This window comes from Cetorhinus maximus, chromosome 9 (genome assembly GCF_964194155.1).
Source record: "Cetorhinus maximus chromosome 9, sCetMax3.hap1.1, whole genome shotgun sequence".
Taxonomy (NCBI): Eukaryota; Metazoa; Chordata; class Chondrichthyes; order Lamniformes; family Cetorhinidae; genus Cetorhinus; species Cetorhinus maximus.
This window is the reverse complement of record NC_135887.1, coordinates 85,574,903-85,600,722: the sequence shown is the minus strand read 5'-3', so window position 1 is coordinate 85,600,722 and position 25,820 is coordinate 85,574,903. Positions and strand designations below refer to the sequence as shown.

The following is a 25,820-nucleotide window of genomic DNA, read 5'->3' as shown; positions in this document are numbered from 1 at the left end:
GATTAAAATTGGGAATGTTCAAGAGAAAGACAGAAATGGTGGAACATAGAGATCTTTAAGGGGTTGTGGGGCTGAAGGAGACTATAGAGACAGTGAGGGGGCAGAACATGGAGGGATTTGAAACAAGGATGAGAATTCTAAAATAGAGCTGTTACTTGACTGGAATTCAATGCAGTTCAGTGAACACAGGGATGTTGGGTGAACAGGATTTGGTGTAAGTTAGGGCACAGGCAACAGAGTTTTGAACAATCTCAAGTTTGTTAACAGTAGGAAGTGGGATGCCAGTCAGGAGTGCATTAGAATAATGAAGTCTAAAGGCAGCAAAGACACAGATGAGAGTTTCAGCAACAGGTGAACTGACGAAAGGGCGGAGTCAGGCAATGTTATGGAGATGGAAATAGCGGTTTTAGTAATGGTGCGGATGTGTGGTAAGAAGCTAAACTCAGGGTCAAATATAACACCAAGATTGCAAACAGCCTGGTAGCTCGGCCTCAGACAGTTACCAGGAAAAAAGATGAAGCTGGTGGCTGGGGAATGGAGTTTGTGACATGGACCAAAGCAATGGCTCATGCATTCCCAATATTTAATTGGAGGAAACTTCTGCTTGTCGGACAAGTAATCAGGCAATTTAGAGACTGAGTTGGCATCAAGAGAGGTAGAGCTGGGTATTATCAGTGTGCATGTGAAAAGTACTGATGCCATGATTTTGGATAATGTCGCTGAGGGGCACCATATAGATGAATAAAAGGAGGGGACCAAGGACAGATCCCTGGGGAACACCAGAAGTAATGATGTGGGAACAAGTGGAAATGGGAAGAAAATCTATTGCAGGTGATTTTCTGGCTATGACAGGTTAAAAAAGAATGAAACCCAACGAGTGCAGTCTCACTCAGCTGGAAGACGGGCATTGGAGCAGAATTTTGTTGTAAGCCATGCTAAAGACTACAGACAAGTTGAGGAGAAATAGTTGACCTTTGTTACAGTCAACAGGATGTCATTTGTGACTGTGTAAGTTCTTTTTGTTGCCCTGTTAGCGCTTCTCCAGGGCAGAAGCCATGAACTGATGGAATACTCACCATTCATCTGGATAGGTGAACATATAATAACTCTCAAGAAATTCAACGTTCTCCAAGACAGAGTTTAATCTGCTCCTCTGCCACCAGAAGCAATATCCACCCCCAGTTGCTGACACACTGTGGCTACAGTAATGGTGAATGAAAAGAATGAAGATTGTCATTTCGGTGAAGTACCAAAGTGTTGACATGGAACCATCATTCAGTAAGATTCACTGACTTCAGCGCAGGAGGGAAGGAATGGGGAAGAAATTGGGGACCTCTATCGGAGATTTGATAGAGGTATTCAAAATGTTGCAGGATCTGAACAGAGTAGATAGGGAAAAACTGTTCCCACTGGTAGAACAAAGAACAAAGAAAAGTACAGCACAGAAACAGGCCCTTCGGCCCTCCAAGCCTGCGCCGATCATATTGCCCGTCAACTAAAACATTTTGCACTTCCGGGGTCCGTATCCCTCTATTGCCATCCTATTCATGTATTTGTCAAGCTGCCTCTTAAACTCCACTATCGTACCTGCTTCCACCACTTCCTCTGGCAGCGAATTCCAGACACTCACTACCCTCTGCGTAAAAAACTTGCCCCGCACATCTCCTCTATAGTTTTCTCCTCTCACCTTAAATCTATGTCCCCTAGTAATTGACTCTTCCACCCTGGGAAAAAGCTTCTGACTATCTACTCTGTCCCTGCCACTCATAATTTTGTAAACTTCTATCAAGTCGCCCCTCAATCTCCGTCGCTGTAGTGAGAACAATCCGAGTTTCTCCAACCTCTCCTCATAGCTAATAACCTCCAGACCAGGCAGCATCCTGTTAAACCTCCTCTGCACCCCCTCCAACGCTTCCATATCCTTCTGGTAATGTGGTGACAAGAATTGCACGCAATATTCCAAGTGTGGCCTAACCAAGGTTCTATACAGCTGCAGCATGACTTCCCAGCTTTTATACTCAATACCCCTGCCAATGAAGGCAAGCATGCCATATGCCTTCCTGACTACCTTATCCACCTGCGTTGCCTCTTTCAGTGACCTGTGGACCTGTACACCCAGATCCCTCTGCCTGTCAATGCACTTAAGTGTTCTGCCATTTACTGTCTAATTCCTGCCTGTATTAGACCTTCCAAAATGCATTACCTCGCATTTGTCCGGATTAAACTCCATCTGCTGTTTCTCCACCCAGATCCGTAGAAGGATCTAGAATGAGAGGGCACAGATTTGAGGTAGTAGGCAGAAGAAAGAATGCGCTGCCTGAGAGTGTGGTGGAGGCAGGTTCAATTGGGGCATTCAAGAGGGAATTGGATTATTAACTGAAAAGAAAGGATGTGCAGGGTTACAGGGAGAAGGCAGGGGAATAGCATTAGGTGAATTGCTCATTTGGAGAGCTGGTGCAGACATGATGGGCCAAATGGCCTCCTTCTGTGCTGTAACAATTCTGTGATTCTTTGTGAAATTCACAGTTTGGACCATCTCTAGCCAGTGCCAGTGCATAAAAAGCATGTTTGTCAGTCTCACTAGGCCGTAGGGACTGCTGCATTGCAGGATTGGAACCAAGCGGAGGAACCTCATACTCTCTATGCCATTGGTAAATGACTATTTACTGGCAGTAATTGGAATGCACTTAGGCCAGTCAATCAACTGTGATGTTGTGGATCAAATAAAGCAAGATTTTGTGCAATTGTATTTGTGACCTTAGAGGTTACGGCTCTACACAGAATAAACCTTGACAGTCTTAACTGATTGCTCCTTAATATGCATCACTAAAATTAGCCATCACTTAATGGCATACTTTAATGGATTTTAGGTTGGACGTGTATGTGTTGGTGCCTGAGTGGTCCACAGCAGTGTCCATTAGGCAACTTACATTTCTGCCTTAAATGATAGGTGCTTCATCACCATGAGAAGACTGCAACAGGTTTGGCCTTTCCACAGCTAGAGAACTCTTGGACCAGTGTGAAAATGAATTACCCCATTAGGTGGAGGTGAACATAACAGGAGTGCACAGAAAAGACAGAATAGATAAGGGAGGAGGGGTACAACTTATATGTCAGAGACTCCTGGGAGGCAAAGGTAAAATATTGCCTGGGAAAGTAAAACTTCCAATTAAATACACTGGCCTGAAATTTGAGGTGCACAGAGAGCCAATATGTCACTAAGGGTTTGCTGCAGATTGCCAGCTCGAAATGAGGAGGGCAGATTACCTGATGAAGAAATAAAGTGAAACCTGCAAATAGGGAAACTACATTATATCTGCCAACATATTGAAATGGAAGTTAAGGCACCTCTGGGTGATTGTGAAAACAGCATGACTACGTTCCATATGAATCAACACTTCAGAGGACCAATATTCAAATATTCAAGTTTTAAATAGGACAAGGGCAAGAGTGGAAAGTCGTACTGAGGAGAATATAAGACAATTGCAAACCAAAGATTAGTAAATACAGCCTCAAAGAATGATCCTGGATAGATTAATAAAACAATGCAACATGAAATTAAAAAAGAAAAATTAATTTCACAAAGTCTGCAGAGAAATGCAAAGAGTGCAATGGAACAAATACTGGAAATTAGCATGACTACAGATGGTGAACACTACAGCAAGGAAGTTTTCCAGTACATTTACGGCAAGATGACAGGAAATGAGCAGCTTATAAAAGTGCCAATGGGAGTGAAACAGAACAGGAGCACAGGATGATTGATGAGCAAATGCTTCCTCTAAATGTTAATGCCTTATAGTAATGGGCAAAATCCAGGCAGATGTATAGACTTTGAAATCAAAATAATAGCTCTGATTAACAAACACCTAGGAATGGATAATATCTATCCCAGCACCCCAGGAGAGATTAGGAGGGGTAAATTAGATGAAAACCGAATACAGGCATGAAGATGGTGGTATGCAATGACTCCGAATCCCTTCATTGTGATGCAGGAAGCACATTAAATTTGTGCTGCACACTGTTTTTAATGATAGCTACATGCAGCCAAAACTACCCACGCTGTTTATTTGCTGCATGCGTAAGCAAGGGGCCCAATATCACGAGTGGGTAGCTCTATTTAAAGCCAGCAATCAGGTTTTCCTACTCAGCACTCTCCTTCTCTGAGCTCTCCTTCTCCAGACTCTCCTCCAGACTCCTTCTCCAGAATCTCGCTCTGCATGTTCTGCTTCTCCGTGCCCTCCTTTGCCACTTGTACAGTTGTTCCGTGGATGGAGCTAAGCCACATAGTTTGGATAGTGTAGACAGCTTTATTCTGTTCATTAGCTAACTTGTACTGTAGCTAACTAGAGAATGTTTGATGGGAACTGGATGTCTAAACTAGCAAGTATTCCATTCTACAACACTAAAAGTATCCACCTTTTGGAACTTAGCACAAAAAAGAATGGTTGTTACTAGTTTCAGTTTAGAAATAAAAAAACTGATACCACCGTATATATTGAATGGTTGCCCTCTAGCAGGACTGGATCATGATTCCAGCTTGATCTTGTGATTCACTAAATGACGCATCAACCAATGTTGTTTCTGGGACAGTCTAAACTTTGGGCATTATGAGTTTTGAGTTTGACGTATAACACTGACGATCATTTAGAGAAGCACAGGGTATCATTTAGAGAAACAGGGTAAACAACAGACCTTGGAAGCTCAGTCTGATTGTTCATTGGTGAGACAAGTTCAGGTTGACCAGCTTGAATTGTTACTGTCATAATGGATGCTGTTCTCAGCAAGTCCAGTTCACCCCTTTCAATGACATTGAGCTGTGTATTTAAGGTGCCACATTGTTGATTACATTACTTAAGATTTTTCAATAAAAAAAATAACTATTGAGGATCTTCCGCTCCAACTATTTGTGGTGCCCCATCAAAAAATAATTTCATTTGAGTGTTGATAAATCACTGGGAGATTCCAGGGCATAGCTTCAAGGTGAACTTCAAATCTGAAAGGAAACTCAGAAGTCAGACAGCCAGTAACAGCATGGACAAGACAACTTGACCTCAAAATATTGTTCTTACATAATGGTTGCACAGTACGTGGATATTCAGTGGCTTACAGTGAGCGAGGGAATGTATTTGCTGATTGTACTTTGGGAGATGAATATTTATTTACTCCCCATACAATTTCTATAGTCACTACTCCCTCCCTCACACTTTATAAAGGGAAAGAGTTCACTGGCTTATTATGGAAGGGGAGGGGAGAATATTGACAGTAACACATAGTGGAGGGGAATATACATTGAGTATAAAGTAAGGAAGGGGGGAATATTCAGTAAATTATATAGTGTGAGACAGGGAATATTCACTGGGTGAAAAGGTGGGGAAGGAAAAACATTCACCAAGTTGGACCATTGGGGAAGGTTGTATTTCTGAATGTTTATCATGGAAAAGGTTTAACTGGCACAGTGCTACTCACTAATCAGGAAGACCTTTTAAATCTAATTAATGCTCTGAGAATACATGCACTTTACAGAATACACTTCATTTCCAGTGCATCACACCTACACCAATAGCATTTGTAGTAATACAAGAAGGACCATGAGTGCAAACCTCATGACTTAACTCATAATATCAGGTATGCATTTCTTAACCTTTTGGTAGGCTGTTTTAGAATAACTATAATCCACTCCCTTTGCCATATATACATATAATATGGTATGAAGTTCCAACTTTAGGACCTTTGTTTTCTTACCACGTGAGTTCCTTTATTCTTGTGTATTTGTCAATATTCAGAATGAAACATAGGCCAGGATTTTGCCCTTGTTGGGTGAGCTTGGCAGGGGTGGGCGGGGGTGTGCAGGAAGCCGCCCACTGCGTGCGATCGGGGCCTGACTGTGATTTCATGCTGGCGGGCCAATTAAGGACCGCCCAGCGTGAAACACGTGCTGCAGTGCTCAGCGCTGCCTGAGTTGTGGGGGAGGAGAGCGAGCATGCAAGTTCATGCATGCACGCAGGAAAAACTCCCTGAGGCACAGAGCTACCTTACAACCATAAGGTTGGACGGGCAGCGAAAAACTGAACTTATTTATTACCTAAATGATCTTAATAGGCCTTTCAATTATCAGCGGACGCGCAGCAGGCTCCGGCGCGTGCCCACCGACCGAAATATCGCGTGAGTGCGCGATGACGTCAGGACGCTCGCCTGACGTCATCGTACGACATTTTATGCTCGAGTCGGTCAGGCGCATGCCCACCCGACAAGCAAAAAATTTTGGCCATAGAATCATTTCATGCCCTTGCACAGTCAGGCCAAAGATGACAAGGTGAGGTACAAATTAGAGTTCCTTGTGAATCAATCTGCAAATATATCACACATCAAATTCTGAACAGTAATTGTACTAGGCCAACTTGACAGTCCTAGTATAGACTTTGGATAATTATGTTTACAAATAAAGTCAATGTAATAATTTAAAGTATCTACCGGGACTGTCATTTAAACGGTCAAGTGAGCCTTTACTATCATGAAGTGGAACGGAGGTGGGTGATGGTGATGTGGAATGCTTTGTTTATTACTAAAAGTAAAGTCATCGATTTTGAAGGGCGGGAATTGCAAAGCATTATTTTTAACAGTTCCTGTAACTTTGGGATTTCTGCCCTCACCCCAACCAAATATCAAAAATGGTGACTGATTGCTGACCAAGAATTTCATTGATGCTGTTGCATTTTTAAAGCAATTTGCACCCCCTTGGGTGCCCTCGACAGGAAGACATTCTTGATTTTTCTGGGTCTGCTCAATTTCATTCCCATTGGTGCATTGATTGGTGTAGGTAGCCAAGCTACTAGGAAACTTCTATAAAAGCTTTTAAAAAAGACAGTTGAACCCGCACTCATCATCAACAGATGAGGGAACAAAAAGGTGAGAGGAACAATGGCTTTTTTCATGTCATTCTACCAGCATCACTGGCTGTTGTAACAATATTTTTATGAACATTTGTACTGAATTATGACCATTTGAATTCCACCGTGGCCCGAATTCATTAGGACATGGCACCAAGCCAACTTGACTCATTCAGACCTCCAAGCTCTCTTGGGTGCATTAAAAGCAGAATAAACATATTGCTATCAAGTCACCCTGAATTATCACCAGAGTCATCTGGCAGAAGGTGACTCCCCCACTCCAGGCGTGCAGAACAGTACCACATGAATATCCTCAGCCGGGCAGGCAAGGTAACACACTGCGTGCCCACCCTGACAATAGCAGTTTTCAACCTCTTAAAGCAACAACTACTCAGTTAATCCTTTGCTGTATTCTCTGTTTAAGGGTGTGGGGGGGAGATCTCAAATTTGGCTTCCCAACACAACAATTACACAACCCTGAATCCCCTGCCTCCACTTTAATAGCCACGTAGCCCCACATCCCTTACTTTGCCTAAAATCACATAACGCAGAAGGAGGTCGTTCAGCCCATCATGCCTGTTTCAGCTCTTTGAAAGAACTAGAAATTAGTCCCACTCCCATACTTATTCTCCATAGTTCTGCAAGTTTTCATTTTAAAGTATATATCCAACCCCCTTTTGAAAGTTAACATTGGCCAGGATTTTCCGGTCGGCCAGCAGAGGGTGGGGGGGGGGGAGGGGAGCGGGGGGGGGTGCCCATGTAAAATGGCAGCACGCCCCCCATTGGGGGCGCCGATTGGAGGCGCGCCTCCGCACACCCGCTCTTAAACTTCCCCCCCGATGGGGAAAAATTCTACCCATTGAATCTGCTTCCACCATCCTTTCAGGCTGTGTGTTCCACATTATCAGAACTTCCCATATTATAAAAAAAAATTGTCCTCGTCTGCACCCAACCTTATCGATAATTTTGTCAGTTATCTTAAACCTCTGGTTACTGACCCTCTTGCCCATGAAAATGGTTTCTCATGATTTACTCTGTCATACCTTTCCTAACTTGAATACTTTTGTTAAATTTCCCATTAACCATCTATGCTCTAAACTTTTCTAGACTCTCCAAATAATTGAAGAACCTCGCCCCACTACTATTCTAGTAAATCTCCCTTCTATGCTCTCCAAGTTCTTGATATCCTCCCTAAAGTGTGGTTCCCAGAATTAGACAGAATACTCTAGCTGAGGCCTAATCAGTGATTTATAAAGTCTTAGCAAAACTTCCTCGCTTCTTCTGCCATGCTGCTTGGCACATACTCCTGAACTGCTAGCCTTATGTTCATTCGCCTATCTTCCTGCAGCAGAAATTAGCACAAAATGCCTGCCACAGACTTGGCACTTTAAGAGGCCCCATAACTTAAGTACCACATCCCTTTCTAGGAAAAGGTGGTGAAACATATGCAGAAACACACAGCTCTTGACGTCAGAGATGGCAGTGGATTCTTCTATTGCTAGGCTATATAAATGCATGTTGTCGTTGCTGTCCAAGAACAGACCAACCATAGAAGATGGCATTTGAAGATACATTTACAAACCTTGGCCACTCATGTGAGGTCATTGAGTTCCTTGTGGCACTGCATCCAGGAGCTAGACTGCTGACATTGACTGTTATGGCTATCAGGTCCTACTGCCTTTGCCAAGTTTGTCAGGTGTGGGGTTGGGGTGGGAGGGTTGTGGGAGGCGGGAGGGGTACTCTTGATCCCCTGTGGTTATATATCTTTCCTTTCTCCATCTCCGCAAGGTTTTCTGTGCAGTATCAGAAAATCTGGGAACTCATTCTCTGCCATGTGGTGCCATTTTGATGTCTTTCCTATGGCAACATCATTTTTGGGATGACTTACTGCCCTTGCTCTAGACAAATTAAACCCCTCCTTCCAATTGAGGCCTGCCCTGCATGGATAACGAGAGGCAGCGCTCAACCCTACCCGTGCGGGCGGGGGGAGGAGGGAGAGCGGGCCTGGTGTTCAATTCATGCATGCACTCGAAAGAGCGCTTCAATCTCCCTGACGCATGGAGCTGCCTCAGGGAGATTGAAGCGCTTTTTAAAAAAATTAATAAAGACAATAAGAATTTAATAAAACATGTCCCCTCATGTAACTGTGTCACATGAGATGGGACATATTTTTAATTTCAAAATAAAGTTTTTATTTAACATGTATTAGCTTTAGGAAACCTCATCCCGCTCGTGGATGAGGTTTCCTAAAAAATGTAAAGGCCACTTGGCCTTTTCGCCTGCCCGCCAACCATTAGGTTGGATGGGCAGCGTAAATTTCAAGTTAATTACCTTGTTAATGGCCTTAATAGGCCTTTCAATTACTGGTGGGCGTGCAGCTGACTCCGGTGCGCGCCCGCTGAATGAAATGTCGCGTGAGTGCGCGATGATTTCGGGACGCACGCCCGACGTCATCACGCGTCATATTACGCTTGGGCGTGTTGGGCTTGCGCCCGCACGCCCAACATAAAATTTTGGCCTTGGTTTAAGCAGTGCAGGCTAGCTTGAACCCATGCAAGCCCCTCAAGGTTTTGCACCTGCTGCTCATGCGTGCAGCCCTTCAACAGTGCGCTCAGCACTAGATGCATGAAACAATCATTTCAATTAGCAGGCAGCCTGCATCAGAAACAATGGGCATGGGTTACTTGCACATCGTGATCCCCAAAGCAGTTTTCATGGGGTTATTGAATTTCACAGCCATGCTCAATGTGCTGAATCATATTTTCTCCTTCCACTTCTGTATAGGATCATAGTTCCTTGGAATTCAAGAACTTTGTCGAAATGGGGTCATTGCTATTGTTAAAGATTTAATAGAGAGAGAAATACAGAATTTTAAAACTCTCAACTGCCCATGAAATCCTGATATATGTAAAAGTGACAGCTACATCCATTACTAACCAACACTGATGTTAGAAAAGGATTCATCAGGAAGTGTTTATGGATCCCTGCATTCTTCCACTCGGTGCTCTGAACATTTATGCTATTATAAGAATGTCCTGGTGACTTTGGTCGAGTATGTCCCTCTCATTAATCTTGAAGCAAGGATACAAGGAGAAGTTTTAATTAAATAGAACAATTATATAACATTCTATAACAATTCTATAGGCCATGAAAGACATCTAGTGTTTATAAGCATAGAAATTAATTTGCTTGTGATCTGGCATAAAAATGCTTAAAATAAATGGGTTAACTGGGAATAGCAACATAGTTGAAATGCTACTACTAGACTAATAATTCAGTGACCTGGACTAATGCTCCAGTAACATGAGTTCAAATCCCACTATTGCACCTGGTGGAATTTAAAAATTCGATTAATTAAATGAATTTAGAATAAAGATGTTAGCCTCAGTAACACTGGCTGTGAAACTACTGAATTGTCATCTAGTTCATTAATGTCCTTTACGGAAGTAAATTTGCAATCCTTAGCCGGTCTGGCATACAAGTGACTTTTGGCCCACAACAATGAGGTTAACTCTTAATTCTCAGCTGAAATGGCCGAGCAAACCACTAATTTATACCAAGCCTTTAGGTAAAATCACACCACAAGAAGAATTAAAAAATGCAATGCCTTTCTTAATATAACAGAAAAAGATCATTAATGGTGCAATTGTCTCCGATTTTTCGTGGCCCATCTAGCCTTACGGTTGCCGGATGGGCGAATCAGCCAGGCGGCCTTTGCATTTTTCATCAAACCTCATCCAAGGGCGGGATGAAATTTCTGTTATGAAATAAAATTAAAATAAATATCAGTGGACAGCATTTTTATCAGCTTTATTTTCAGGTGCCTGATTGTGACGCATGGACCTTTTTTTGCAGCTTTTAAAATCTTTATTTGATGGTTTTCAGGTCTGCAGGGGCAGGATTTTCTCCCTGTCGGGGGCGAAGTTGAAGGGCGGGCGTGCACAGGCGTGCTTCCGATCGGTGCGGGCCAATTAAGGCCCGCCCAGCATGACATCCACGTGGAAGCGTTCTGCGCTCCCTGTGCGGGAGGGGGGGAAATCCCAAAATCGAGAGTGCGCTCTTCTCCCTGAGGCAGCACTTAGCACAGTGCTGCCTCAGGGAGTTCGGCTCTAAATGTAAAAAAGCTAAAGAAAGAAAAATAAAATTTTCCTGACATGTTGCCTCATGTGACACTGTCACATGAGATTGGACATGTTCATAATTTTTACAAAAACTTTATTAAAATTTTTAAAAACCTGCATGAAACCTCATCCTGCCCGTGGATGAGGTTTCATGCTTTTTATAATTCCTGCCGGGGCTCCTGGCCTGCCCGCCAACCTTAAGGTTGGACGGGCAGGTCCATTAATTAGTTTAAATACTCTGTCAATGGCCTCAATTGGCCATTGACAGGTCAGCGGGCGCGCAGCTAATTTCACTGTGCCCCCGCTTACCGGAAAATTTAAATGGGGCGCGGTGACGTCGGGAATTCCGCCTGACATCACTGCGCGTTGGCGAGCGGGCCCCCCCCCCACCCCCCTCCCCTTGCTCACTGACGGGAAAACCCTGCCTCAGGTCTCTGAGGCAGCTATCTGCTTTCAGGGAGCTTTCTCGCAGTGCTCACACATGCCCATGGAAACATCATCTCCCGCCCTCTTCCTGCCCCCACCCCCACCCCCACAGTGCTGACCTTTTCTGGTTAATTGGCCAGCCAGTGTGAAATCGCGGCTGGGGGCCAATCGCGGTTGAGGGCCCATTTTCCAACTGCTCCGCTCCCGGGCCCACCAATCGCACATGCCCGCCAAAGGTAAAGTTCAGGCCAATATGTGTTAAACATCCAGTTACCAAAACTTCATGCAGTATTTAACTCAGTGCTTGGCTGCAATGAAAAAGATAAATAAGGTATTAGGCTTTATTAGGAGAAGGATAAAATTCAAAGTTAAAAGTTCTGGATTGCTGCGTTTGGAGTATTCTGTGCAGTTCTGATTCAGCCAAGCATATGAAACATATCATTGCCCTTGAGACAGTAAAGGGACATACTGCAAATATGCCATGTATCAGGAATCTAACAATGAAGAAAGATTAAGAAAGTCAGGATAATTTTCTTTGGAAAAGCAACTTCAATTTGACCTAAATAAAATTTTCCCGATAACATTGAAATTGAACAAATTGATCCAAGCAAATCATTCACTATAGTGAGGAATTCCAATTAAAGGGAGCACAGGTGAAAGCAATAAGGAAATTGGGAATCAGGGGGAAATCAAATTAAACTTTTAATATCCAAGAAAGAGACTTACAAAATAAATTATTGAAGAAGGCCATTGAAGCAGACAATATATGTGGTTTCAAGAGACAATGGGTTACATTGGGCTGAACAAGGGGCTGAATGATATGAGAGTAAATTGAATACTCCTCTGCTCCTAGCAAGTAGATTTGATCATAGTGACCACAGTTAAAAGCTAGAGTAACAACTCTGTAGTCCTGATTTTCCAAACCTTGTTTCTTATGAACAGGATTTCCTACTGGGACCATGGGACCCTAAATTTACCTGATGGTGAGATGTCAGGTAAGTGTAGCTGCGAGCAATTAGGAAGGAGCAGGCTTTTTTGGGAATCTGGACCTTTCCTATTCACAGAAGTAATTATGTTATTATTCTGTACCTCTATGCATGTGTTGACCTGATCTTCCAATTCTTGTCAGTGACTTTCCTATTCTCTTTTTCTCTTCACAGTACTGTGCTTTCGCTTCACTTTTCTTCATTCTGGTGTCAATCAGCACCTTCTGCCTTGAGACCCATGAGGCATTTAATCCAATTGTTAACAGAACGGAGATTGTAAGGAATGGAAATGAAACCCGGATGGAAATTATTCAGGAAACTGAAACAGAAGCCTTCTTAATGTACATCGAAGGAGTCTGTGTGGTATGGTTTACCTTTGAATTTCTCATGAGGATCACTTTTTGCCCCAACAAAGTGGAGTTTATCAAGAATTCTCTCAATATCATAGACTTTGTGGCTATTCTTCCCTTCTATCTGGAGGTAGGACTCAGTGCTTTGTCTTCCAAAGCTGCTAAGGATGTTCTGGGCTTCTTGAGAGTGGTCCGCTTTGTCCGAATCCTGCGAATCTTCAAGCTGACCCGCCATTTTGTGGGACTGAGAGTTTTAGGACATACTTTGCGTGCAAGCACCAATGAATTCCTGCTGCTCATCATCTTCTTGGCACTTGGCGTCCTGATATTTGCCACCATGATCTACTATGCTGAGAGGATAGGTGCTAACCCCCATGACCTGAGAGCCGATCAACACACACAATTTAAAAATATTCCGATTGGATTCTGGTGGGCCGTGGTAACCATGACTACACTTGGCTATGGAGACATGTATCCTCAGACATGGTCGGGCATGTTGGTAGGAGCCCTCTGTGCTCTTTCGGGCGTGCTGACCATTGCTATGCCAGTCCCTGTCATTGTCAATAATTTTGGAATGTATTACTCCTTAGCGATGGCCAAACAAAAATTACCAAAGAAGAAAAAGAAGCATATACCGAGACCGCCCCAGCTGGGATCCCCCAATTATTGTAAATCTGGTGTAAACTCTCCACATCACAGTACACAGAGTGACACATGCCCACTCGCTCAGGAAGAGATTTTAGAAATAAACAGAGCAGGTAGGAAACCTCTTAGAGGAATGTCCATCTGACCCTCAAATGCCTCCTTTGCACCTATCCCTGGTAGTCATTTTATATCCCAACCAGCTTTGGGTTTCTAGAAAGGCAGCACATTTAAGCCATGCCAGTGTTTTGTAAGAAACGTCCTTTTAGTAAGCATGTTACCAAATAGGGTTCAGTCAATCCAGTAGATCCTACTTTGGAACAAATCATTCATCGTTGAGGTAATTCAATAACATCAGCCTGTTGTGGATTCTTAGTATAAGCTGTAAATTAATGGCTTGTGCCAATTTTTCTTTTCGGGAAAGAGAACAAAATATGTAGACGATTTATATCCCAGAACGGCTACCAAAACCTATTATATTTACCTGAAGTATTTAGCATTGTTCATAGCTTACTGGTTAGTAATCTCTAGAACTAGGTATTGCAATCTCGGAGGTGGATTTAGGACGGTCCCTGGCCTTGTTTGGTCAGCCATGGGGATCGAGATTGGAGGAAAACAATAATCTCTGTGTATAAGGAAATGTGAGATGAATTGCACTGAGGGCTTTGGATTCCAAATCACTTCTCTGGAGCCTAATTACTGCCTCTCCTACAGGAGTCTTGCTGCATGAAAATATATACATGTAACGTTAGGCTTGAAACTCCTAGAAAAGTAGTACAAGGGAGTTTCACAGCGAAGAATATTACTCCTGAGCTTAGTTTGTTTTTCTGTAAATATATCTCTGTTGCTCTTAAAAGTCTGCGGTCTATTCTCCTTGAAATAACATAGTGCAATAGTACAAATAATATTATATCTCTGCAACCTAATGTGAGAAGAAGCCACTTTCCCTGTTGTTTCTGAGTGGATTAGCATAAAATAATTGTGCATTTTAGTACAAAAGATGTTTAACTCTTTCAATGAGAGAAATATAGTCACATAATCACATCAGATTAAGATGTTTCTAACATCTATTTTAGTATTAAAAATTTTTAGCCTAGAAATTGCTATTTGTATACTAATGGACACATTTAAAATAAACAGGTTAACACCTGCATTAAAATAGGAGTGTCAAGCAAATGCTTTAAGTGTGCGGACGTCTGCTAATATCACAAACAGAAATGTCTTATTTTGCTTTAACAAATTGTCTTCTGAGAGAAAAAGATATTAAAGTATAAACAGAGAAGTTAATCTTAGGACATTTAGCAATGATCTATGTTTCTAAAACAAGAGTTGACATTACAAGATAGCAAGGTCATCATAGAAACATGTAATGCACTCCTACCAAATTTCTTTCTCTTCTTTTTAACAGTAAAGTTAATTAATGAATTTTAACCAATGATCATCATCAGTAAAATAGCAGAGAGAGGACTTTAAATAAGCATAGGAAGCAATCATACAATGACATTGTCAATAGTAATGTCGGCGTGACATTAGCCGTCTCAATTTCTCTGCTCCTCTCACCCATTCTAATCTGTCTCTCTCTGAACTCACTGCACTCCGTTCTCTCAGGTCCAACCCCAACATTGTCATCAAACCCGCTGACAAGGGTGGTACTGTTGTTGTCTGGCGCATTGACCTCTACCTCGCGGAGGCTGAGCGTCAACTCGCAGACGTTTCCTCCTACCTCTCCCTGGACCATGACCCCACCACAGAACATCAAGCCATTGTTTCCAGGACTGTCACTGACCTCATCTCCTCTGGAGATCTTCCTCCCACAGCTTCCAACTTGATAGTCGCCCAACCTCGGACGGCCCGCTTCTACCTCCTACCCAGAATCCACAAACAGAACTGTCCTGGCAGACCGATCGTGTCAGCCTGTTCCTGCCCCACGGAACTCATTTCTCGTTATCTTGACTCCCTTCTCTCTCCCCTTGTCCAGTCCCTTCCCACCTACATCCGTGATTCCTCTGACACCTTACGTCACATCAACAATTTCCAGTTCCCTGGCCCCAACCTCTTCCTCTTCACCATGGATGTCCAATCCCTCTACACCTCCATCCCCCACCAGGATGGTCTGAAGGCCCTTAGCTTCTTCCTTGAACAGAGGCCCCAACAATCCCCATCCACCACTACTCTCCTCCGTCTGGCTGAACTTGTTCTCACACTGAACAATTTCTCCTTTAACTCCTCTCACTTCCTCCAAATAAAAGGTGTGGCTATGGGTACCCGCATGGGCCCCAGCTATGCCTGTCTCTTTATGGGGTATGTGGAACATTCCTTGTTCCAGTCCTACTCCGGCCCCCTCCCACAACTCTTTCTCCGGTACATCGATGATTACTTCGGTGCTGCTTCATGCTCTCGTCGGGACCTGGAAAAATTTATTAATTTTGCTTCCAATCTCCACCCCTCCATCATCTTCACATGGTCCATCTCTGACACTTCTCTTCCCTTCCTTGACCTCTCTGTCTCAATTTCTGATGATAGACTGTCCACCAATATCCATTACAAGCCTACCGACTCCCACAGCTACCTCGAATACAGCTCCTCACACCCCGCTTCCTGTAAAGACTCCATCCCATTCTCTCAGTTCCTTCGCCTCCGTCGCATCTGTTCTGATGACGCTACCTTCAAAAACAGCTCCTCTGACATGTCCTCCTTCTTCCTTAACCGAGGTTTTCCATCCACGGTCGTTGACAGGGCCCTCAACCGTGTCCGGCCCATATCCCGCGCATCCTCCCTCACGCCTTCTCCTCCTTCCCAGAAACATGATAGGGTCCCCCTTGTCCTCACTTATCACCCCACCAGCCTCCGCATTCAAAGGATCATCCTCCGCCATTTCCGCCAACTCCAGCATGATGCCACCACCAAACACATCTTCCCTTCACCCCCCTTGACGGCATTCCGTAGGGATCGTTCCCTCCGGGACACCCTGGTCCACTCCTCCATCACCCCCTACTCCTCAACCCCCACTTATGGCACCTCCCCATGCCCACGCAGAAGATGCAACACCTGCCCCTTCACTTCCTCTCTCCTCACCGTCCAAGGGCCCAAACACTCCTTTCAAGTGAAGCAGCATTTCACTTGCATTTCCCCTAACCTAGTCTACTGCATTCGTTGCTCCCAATGCGGTCTCCTCTACATTGGAGAGACCAAACGCAAACTGGGCGACCGTTTTGCGGAACACCTGCGGTCTGTCCGCAAGAAAGACCCAAACCTCCCTGTCGCTTGCCATTTTAACACTCCACCCTGTTCTCTTGCCAACATGTCTGTCCTTGGCTTGCTGCATTGTTCCAGTGAAGCCCAACGCAAACTGGAGGAACAGCACCTCATCTTCCGACTAGGCACTTTACAGCCCTCTGGGCTGAATATTGAATTCAACAACTTTAGATCTTAAACTCCCCCTCCCCCCATCCCCACCCCGTTTCTTTTCCCCCCCCACCCGCTTTTTTTTCAATAATTTATATAGATTCTTCTTTCCCCACCTATTTCCATTATTTTTAAATCTAAAACTAAAACCTTTAGTCTTTCCACCCCACCCCCACTAGAGCTGTACTTTGAATATCCTGTTTTCCATTCTTAATTAGCACTTTTCTCAGACAAAGACCACCACCTTCAACACCTCTTTGACCCTTTTGTCTGTGACATCTTTTGATTATTATCTGCTCACACCACACCCTCAATGTGTCTCTTCCCCCCCACCCCCCCACCCACCTTAAACCAATTTATATTTCTCCCTTGTTGAAACTATGCTGCAGTTCTGCCGAAGGGCCATGAAGGCTCGAAACGTTGACTGCCTTCTTCTCCGCCGATGCTGCCAGACTTGCTGAGTTTTTCCAGGTAATTCTGTTTTTGTTTTGTTGTCAATAGTAATTTCCATCTTACTGGCTCTACTTTCAAGTTCACTGTTTTTTGATAGTGGATCTTTCTCTTTAGCACATTTTATATTCCTGCTCTGTTAAATCAATGTTTCTATGGTAATTAGAATGTAAACTGATATCCTGTACATTTTTACCCAGCCTATGGGTACTGCTGGGATCCTTTGGAAGCAAGATACAAAAAATGACTTTCCACCTGTTGAAGTAAAGGCCATTAGCAATGAGAAACATGGGTTATCTTCACTTCTAATCCCACATCCAAAAGGACACCTCATCAATTCAGCCACCATGCACAACTCCACACTTCTAACTCTAACTCCAAATTCCATAGCCAGTTCTGCCATGACCCACATTCACTAGCTACTGCCAGTCTCTCTCCACCTTAATTCATCTCCCAAAGAATCCAATGTCTATTGTGGAATGAATCAAATATCTGTCTTTCTTTTACCTCAACTGAGGATTCAACTCTGGCATGGTTTACAGGGCCCTCAAACTTTCCATTCCATTTCCTGCACTTCTGCTTTCACTCATTTCCTTCCTTCCCAGAACCACAATAGAGCTTCCCTTGTCCTCACATTTCACCCCACCAGCCTCCAGATAAACAGATTATCTCCGCCATTTCTATTACTCCAGCATGATACTACCATCGAACACATCCTCTTCAGCGCTCCAAAGAGACAGTTTCTCCACCTCCTGGTCCACTCCTCTGTCACTCCCAACATCCCCTCCCCTTCCCAAGCATCCTGTCATGCAAACACAGGAGATGAAACACTTGTCCTTTTACCTCCTCCATTCTCACTCTACAGGGCCCCAAACAATCCATCTAGCTGAAACATCAAGACTTGTATTTCTCTGAATTTAGTATACTGTATTTGCTGCTCACAATGCAGCCACCTCTACATTAAAGAGACCAAACGCAGGTTGGGTGACTGCTTTGCAGACCATCTCCGTTCAGTTTGCAAGCGTAATCCAGAGCTTCCACTCTCTTGTTATTTTAATTTTCTGCCCCATTCCCACTCTGACCACTTTGTCCTCTGCCTTTTATGCTGTTCCAATAAAGCTCAATGTAAATTTGAGGGACACCTCATCTTCTGATTCAGTATTTTACTATCTTCAACACTGAGTTCAACAATTTCAGATCATAAGCTCTGTCCTCATTTTTTTGGACATTGGTGATGATTCTGCTATTCCCCATTTACACCTCTGCTAGACCTATCTTTTGTTTCTTTACTTGTCCCAATACCATCTCTTTTTGCCTTGCACCATCACCTCTCCTGTCATTTAATCTCTCCTGTTTTCGACTATATCACAATCCTTCCATTTTGTTATTTCTCCCTGCTGCCTTTCCCTGTCTCTGTACTTGCTTAAAACCTGCTACATTTCTAACTTTTTGCAGTTCTGACAAAAGATCGTTGACCTGAAACGTTAACTCTGTTTCTCTCTCCGCAGATGCTGCCTGGCCTGCTGAGTATTTTCAGCATTATTTCAGATTTCCAGCATCTGCAGTATTTACTTTTGTACCTGAGGAACTTAGTTCAGTTCATGGGACTAGCAGTACAATGAGAATGATTAGTTGAATACCTCATTAACTGAGCCACAGAATAAAGCAAATGATTTCATTCCGAGATGAGCTAATATTTCTAAAAGCCATGTCTTTCCTGTGTAGTTGCAGTTGCATTTAATTGAATAAAGCCAAAACATAATGCATATTTTGCACTGCATTTCTATAGCTAGCTGTCTCCAGCTGGCAATGCTCCTTTTCCCACATGGAGCCCTGCACTATCCAAAAATGACCAATATATATTGACAGATAAATAAAAGTCACCAGAGAGATGGGGAGAATGAGAGGAGAAGAATCACACAATTGACAACTTGATACTTGATAGTAGCCATTGTGTGTGTTGTCTGGCAACATAATACAAACAAGACTAAACCTCAAATGTTTAATTAATAAGGACAGTACTTAAACTATCCAATTAGGATGTAGCCAAATAAAGAATGCTGGAGAAGTTTATTCTCTAGCTCACTGTCCTACTCCAGCTCCTCTACATCTTCAGCATCCTTTCTATGTTCTTCATAATATTTGTCATGTTCTTCCCTTATTAATACCTTCATCACCGCTTCAGTATTTTCCTCCACATCTTTCTTCCCATGTTCACGATGTTCTTTGCCATTCTTTCATTACTCACTCATATTTAGTGAACTTTTATGTATGGTGGGGGAAAGAAGAGTAATGTACCCTTTTCATTGTGACAATGTCATGTGCAAGTGATAGGTGATGTGCGTCAATGCATTTTGTGATAATAGGATATGTATTTGTGATCAAAGGAAAGCAATTGTTAATAATGAAGACGGTAACCTTGCATTCAGCTGGCATTGGATATTACTGAGGGATGTCAGTGGATGATGGATCAAATTGTTGCTGCTTGATGCCACATGATAATAGGCCTACACAGATAATTAAAAGCCTTGCTATCTGTAAAAATAAAAAGAGCTCATGACTGTATCCGAACAAATATTACTTTACAATTTCAGCCTACATCAAATAGAATATTAATCTTTGATCTACAGGCACTAATCTATCCCTAGTTACTTTGAGTTAAGCCCACTGACCAGAATATCCCCAGTCAATATTTCTTGATGGTCATCTCCTACTATGGAAATTACATAAAAGTTTTCCCTTTGCAACACATTAATCACAGTGGTGTGTATTTATATTCCTCCAGCAGCCAATGTTTTAGAACCTGATTGTTTCTGTTTCTCAAAGTTGCACATTGAAGTTAGTTACTTTTCTTTAGAACTATGAAACCTATCTCTCAAATTTTGGTGCCGTTGCTTACTATATTCGTGTGATTTCATTTTCAAATGCAAAATATTTTATTGGCTGAATGTGCTGCCTCTGGAGTACTTTAGTAGATTGCATAGAGCGTTACAAGGCATAGATTCTACTAACCTTTAGTAAGAAACGCAAACATAGTACCTAGCATTTCATTCAGCTTTTGCTTGTATATTTGAAGATTTTAAACAGAACGGTGATGCAGCAAATGCAGCATTGGCAAACGAAGATTGTCCTCATATTGACCAGGCACTGACGCCTGAAGATCACCTCCCCTTCACTCGTTCTAACACCAGGGAGAGGAATGCCAGAGACGGACCCTGCTTCCTCTTATCAACCGGGGAATTTGCATGTCCACCCGATGGAGGAATAAGAAAGGGTACGTAATACACAGGCAAGATACAGTAACCTTATAGGTATACATATCAATTTGTTAATCTAGTATTGCTAGGATATACAGCTGCATTGGAGAAGATATATCATGGATTAATAAGCAATGCTTAGTTGTGTAGAGTAATTGTCTATGAAATTCCATAGAGATTTTAGAAAGACGCTAAGCGCCATGAATTAAAGTGTAGAATTTCATTCTAGTCCTCTCACTGGTGTATTGTATATATATATGTATATATATATAGATCTATACATAGAGAGACAGTATTATCCAAACCATACCATTGGTGTGGTATATAGGAGCTTCATGTGCCATTTCTGATGGACAGTCTTCTATAGAGAACATTTAATATGTAAATATAATTTATAAAGTAAATTAAAAGCCAGACTAAAAATTTGATCACAACACTTTCATAAGAAAGTAGCTCAAAAACCTCAGCTAAAATTATCTTTGTAGCAAAGTGTTGAATTTGATTCCGTATTGGACAGATTGGCTAAAGAGTAATTCACTAGTGTGTTTCAATGTCAGCATATTGTTGGCCCGTGGAAGTGTGTTTCTACCAGCATGAACGATGGAAACCTTTCAGCTTAAATCCATCCTGTATGTGTTCTTGTAGATCAGTTCAATGTTAAGTTTTTGTGCATGTTTGAAATGGAATTGGTTGCATGTCTAGTCTTTAAACGCTTCAATGGACTTCAGAATAGTATCAAATTGGCATCAAAAAGAGGCCAATTCCTACTCATATGAAAGACTAAAGAGTTCCCTTCCTTCAGTCATTCTTGGCATTATATGGAGTGAGATATTATGGGGCTTAACCTCAAAGCAAACAGATATCAATCTGGTTTCCACCATAGAGTTAACACTAATGACCTATATAAGGACTTTCATGACCTTAAATTTGGTGAAGTCAATTGGTTAGCCCATTTTCTAGTTATTCATTCAAAATAAAAAAAAATCCAAATGGAATGACTTTGGCACAGCTTATTTTACCAGTACCCTGAGCATTGCATTTTCTATTCAGTTAGTTTAATGTTTACATCTTTTCAATGTTTATTATGTTTGTTTGACTTTCATTGTCCAGGTCTTATGGAGCTAAATAACTAGAATACAGTCAACTCTTCAATACCTTGCTGACTAGGTCAACACACTAGGTTAACCTAATGACCTCATATTTCTGAGGCATTCGTTTTCTAATGCAAGAAATCGGTGGCACTTTCCTGGCTTGAAAGCTGAAAATTGCCATTTGGAAAGAGAGTGATAGCCTTTCTTTCAAATCATGTCTACCTGATGAAAGACTCCTCTCTCTCTTAACCAATATATAAAATGAGATTGGACAGTCTCAATACACTTTTGGATGACGTTAGTTCTTCTGCACTGAAACCTATCCCTAATTCAACAATTTTATGTACTGGAGGTTGTGAAAAATGGAAAAAATTGCTTCACAGGTAGTGCTCCTCTGAGGTAGGGGCTGTTAGATGTTGCTGGAGCAGATTAGAGAGAGTTTTACTCTGCCTCTAAATATACTATATTATTTAGCAATACCCAACCCTAGGAATGCTTGATATAGACATTGCTGAATGGAAAGAGCTGTTTCCTCAGCACTAAAATCTTTCACCTTGATGTGTACAAAATTTACATGAAAAGTTTTATATGTAAACAGTATGTATAAACCTTTAAAAGATTTTCCACTAATATCTCCACTGAGCCAATGCTGTTGCTGTGGTAACAGTTTAGATTAATTTCACTTTCCGCTTGGCTCCAAGGGTAACTAATAACTAGGTGCCTGAAAATAATTAACTTGTCTTTCTCATTTTATATTATAATTCCTACCTCAGACAAATTCTACAATACAACATAGCAACCTTTTATTTACTTTCTGTATTTTTGTTCTCTAATCAAAAATTATTTTTAAATCAATATTTACCAGTTAAAAATTGCCCTGTTTGATGTGCCTGAGATATTTGTATACTGCAACTTAGGTCTCAAAAGACCATGCTTTCCATAGTCCTGGCACATAGGCTCTGCTTTAGAGAGCTGTATTCACATCACCAGCCTTGGCTTAACCTTGATTTGGACAACTCTTCCCTCACTCCACTTGAAAAAAATGCCAACTGTCTTGCACAATCAGTTTACCATAAATAATCAATAGTGGCAAAGGAAATGTGGGTGCACAGAGTGGTCGATGTCAATCTGCGGAGATCAGAAGCTGAGTGAAATTGGACTTAACAACTATTTCCACTTGTGGGCCAGCTAGACTTTTGTTGCTTGTTTGTTGCACTTTGACTTGAAGTTTGAGTGAATTGTTGCCATCTCAGGGATGACACAAAGTCATTATGTTGTTCATTTTTAACCTGTTAGCCATGTTGGAATAATAATTTACTCGAAAACTTGCAGTCCTAATCTCTTAAATTGGTATAATGAATCATATTATGACTAAACAGAGATTAGTAGTTCCCTAAAATTGAATTACAATCAGATAATCACAGAGGCAAGCACTATGAGCAGCTTGTCCAACATAACATTCATAGATATCACATCACCTAAGTGCTTTCTTAGGAACTATTGCCTGGTGAAATAAGAGCTGGGAACATTGGGAGTTAGAAGCAAGCCCTTGTAATTACTCTTTGTCTTTCATTAACAGTGATACTACTCTGAGCATGCAAGTGCATGGAGATGCTTTACCAGACTGGCAATGATGTAGACTCATCATTATCCATTCTATTGTTGATCCAATGCTGTACTTTGCATTTTTCCTTACATAAAGGTTTTGAAAACTCAAGGAGCCTAAACAACAGAGCTGGCATGAGCAGAAATATACTAAAATTGCCTTCAGTGTCTTCTTCGCTCTACAGCTCTCCTTGTCCATTGAGGCATTCTCCGTCTCCCATACCATCCATTTTATAGCATGGATTAGTAGCTGAGAATGGTCCAAAGCTTTAGTCCTACAGCCTATACTGTCTTGCATAAAACCAGGTAATAAGTCTGAAGATCGCATGTCTCTGGGTAGCATCTTGCTTCTGGTGGTTCTACTGTTGACGTTAGGTGGAACAAGCCACGGTAGTTTCTAGATGACATTGTGCAGGCACACAGTGGCACCGGCGGTCCATATGCTGCATGTGTTTGGTGCACAGATGGCGGTTATGCAACTACATGCAGTTCCCAGTGATAGATGGTGCAGCCCATTGCTATCGGTGGTTAACTGTCCAATTATGAATACACTGGCTCTTTGGGAATGGGTAACCTTTATGTCTGCTGCTGCACCTGGTCAACGTTTGAAGATTTCTTTCTCAGGATCTTTTGAGCCTTTGGACCCTGAGGAGTTCAGGCAAACATGCACAGTTTGACGTGCCAATGCATGGAAGCCAAACCAGTTGCAAGCAATACTCTGTAGAGGCGCCAGTTAGTCCAGGTGCATGCGAAGGTCTTTAGAAGAAGGACACTACCGCCTCTGCATGTAGCTATCAATTTATTTAACAGAAACAAAGTGCCACGTTTATGTTGAAGGGCAGGGGAAGGAAGCTCAAGTATTCACTGTATTCTTTGCATGCAGATTTCTGCAAAGGCAGCCCTGTCATTGCTAAGTATATGCAAGCAGGGGCAGTCAGAGTAACTTAATGTGCTGGGACAGAATTGGACGCTCTGTGGGCAATTATCTGCCCACTGGGAACATTTCAAGAGAAGAAGACCAACCTCTTTAGGACAAGCAAACTACTCCAAGCCAAACAGATTTCTAAGGACCATTGTGTGTTAGATTTGACCCAGAGTCGTTGAATGTTTCTAAAGCGTATTGTTTCTGAAAACAAAAATGGTTGAAGATTTGTAATTATTTGCCAGCATGTACTGCATGTTATAGAAACTGTAATTCTATGATTAACCTTTAAATCAGAAGTTCTGTTTCCTTCTAAGCTCATTAATTTTACATAACTTTGATGTAATCATAATGTAAAAGAATTATAATTAACTACATTTATTTGCAATGGATTGCTTTTTTGTATTATTCATGAATCAGTGCAAGATTAGAGAAAAATATATGTAGGTGGCGATTGGTCATATTGACCACTCCTCCATGCTTCAGGGCTACATCAGAAACAAACCGTTAAAATCATGTATTCAGAAAGCACTTTTGCCCCTGTCTCTGATTAGGTTGGCATGCTAGTGATCCTGTATTTTCTGGACATGTGTATCTATGGATATTAACTCTTCATCCAGATGGTCTTGGCCTCTTTCCATTTACCACTGTATATTTTCAGACTTGCAGACTCTCAATTAGGAAGTGTGCATTCCATTGAACAGTACCAATTTATCTGTGTCGTTTTCCGTGGCAGGACTGCTGGTCCAAGTCAGCGAATGACTTCACTCCAATTTGGTCTCCTAAAGTTGGAATCAATACTTCAGCACTGTATGCAATTTAGTTCTGAATACGTGCATGCACAATATGATATGCAAAAAAATCTAGCATGAAATAAATTTTGTATTAACTTATCCTCTGCTTGCACTGTTTAGTTTATTTTGTTGTCTTTAATGTAAGTCCTGCACTGACACATTTACTGTTATGTCCAAATACAAATAAAGAAGGGTTAGACTGGTGTTATCAGGCTGATCTTCAAACAATGAATGTGTGAGTGTGTGAGCCATGATGGGCTGGAAGAGCTGTTACTTATTACCAATGGTTCATATACAGTCTCAAAATCTATCTATAATTTAAAAATGTGTTTAATTGTGGATTTTATTGTTCAAAAGGTAATGTAGCAGTTGAAAGGTGGAGGATCATTTTGGGATGAATGAATGCCACCAACATTTACTGCTAATGCTGCCCACCTCACTTCAAACTTTTCTTGACAAAGAGGTTGAATGGTGCCGCGCTTGAGTTAATTTAATTGTCTTCTTGGTTCTAGTGTCTGGGTTCAAATTCATCCTTGGCAGAAGAGATGGAGGCATCCAATATATAACAGGAAATTGGATGACTTTAAATATTTTTGTTTCTCACTATTAAAAATGACCTGGAGCTAAACCAAACCCATTGTGGGTAATTTTAACTTAACCTGCCTGGTGGTAATGGGTCAGGCTCGGGTCAGATGCCCATTTTACAGCCCACCCAATTTTACGCTCATTGGCTTCCATGAAGCACAAATCGCTTGCCTGCAGGCACTTCAGGTGGGTACCCAAATGCAGGGGCACAAGAAGAAGTTAGCAGCATGCCTTATGTGTTGCTGCCTCCCCTTAGACAGGAGGTTTTGGGAACCACTGGCAGCAAAGACAAGTAGACC

At 42.1% G+C, this 25,820-nt stretch overlaps 1 protein-coding gene across 3 annotated transcripts in view; it reads left to right on the top strand.

The window, feature by feature from the left end:
• Positions 1–25,035, top strand: part of LOC144684779 (voltage-gated potassium channel KCNC1-like) — a 119,251-nt gene extending 94,216 nt beyond the window's left edge. Inside the window, exons 2-4 of one of the 3 annotated variants that reach the window (XM_078548990.1) lie at positions 12,595–13,528; positions 20,344–20,541; positions 24,879–25,035. In XM_078548990.1, coding sequence (XP_078405116.1) covers positions 12,595–13,528; positions 20,344–20,541; positions 24,879–24,904 — 1,158 coding nt within the window. In that variant the 3' untranslated portion in view covers positions 24,905–25,035. Of the gene's footprint in view, positions 1–12,594; positions 13,529–20,343; positions 20,542–23,317 lie in introns of all 3 variants that reach the window. The other 2 variants (XM_078548989.1, XM_078548988.1) reach the window with 2 other exon arrangements.
• Positions 25,036–25,820: the final 785 nt, after the last annotated feature.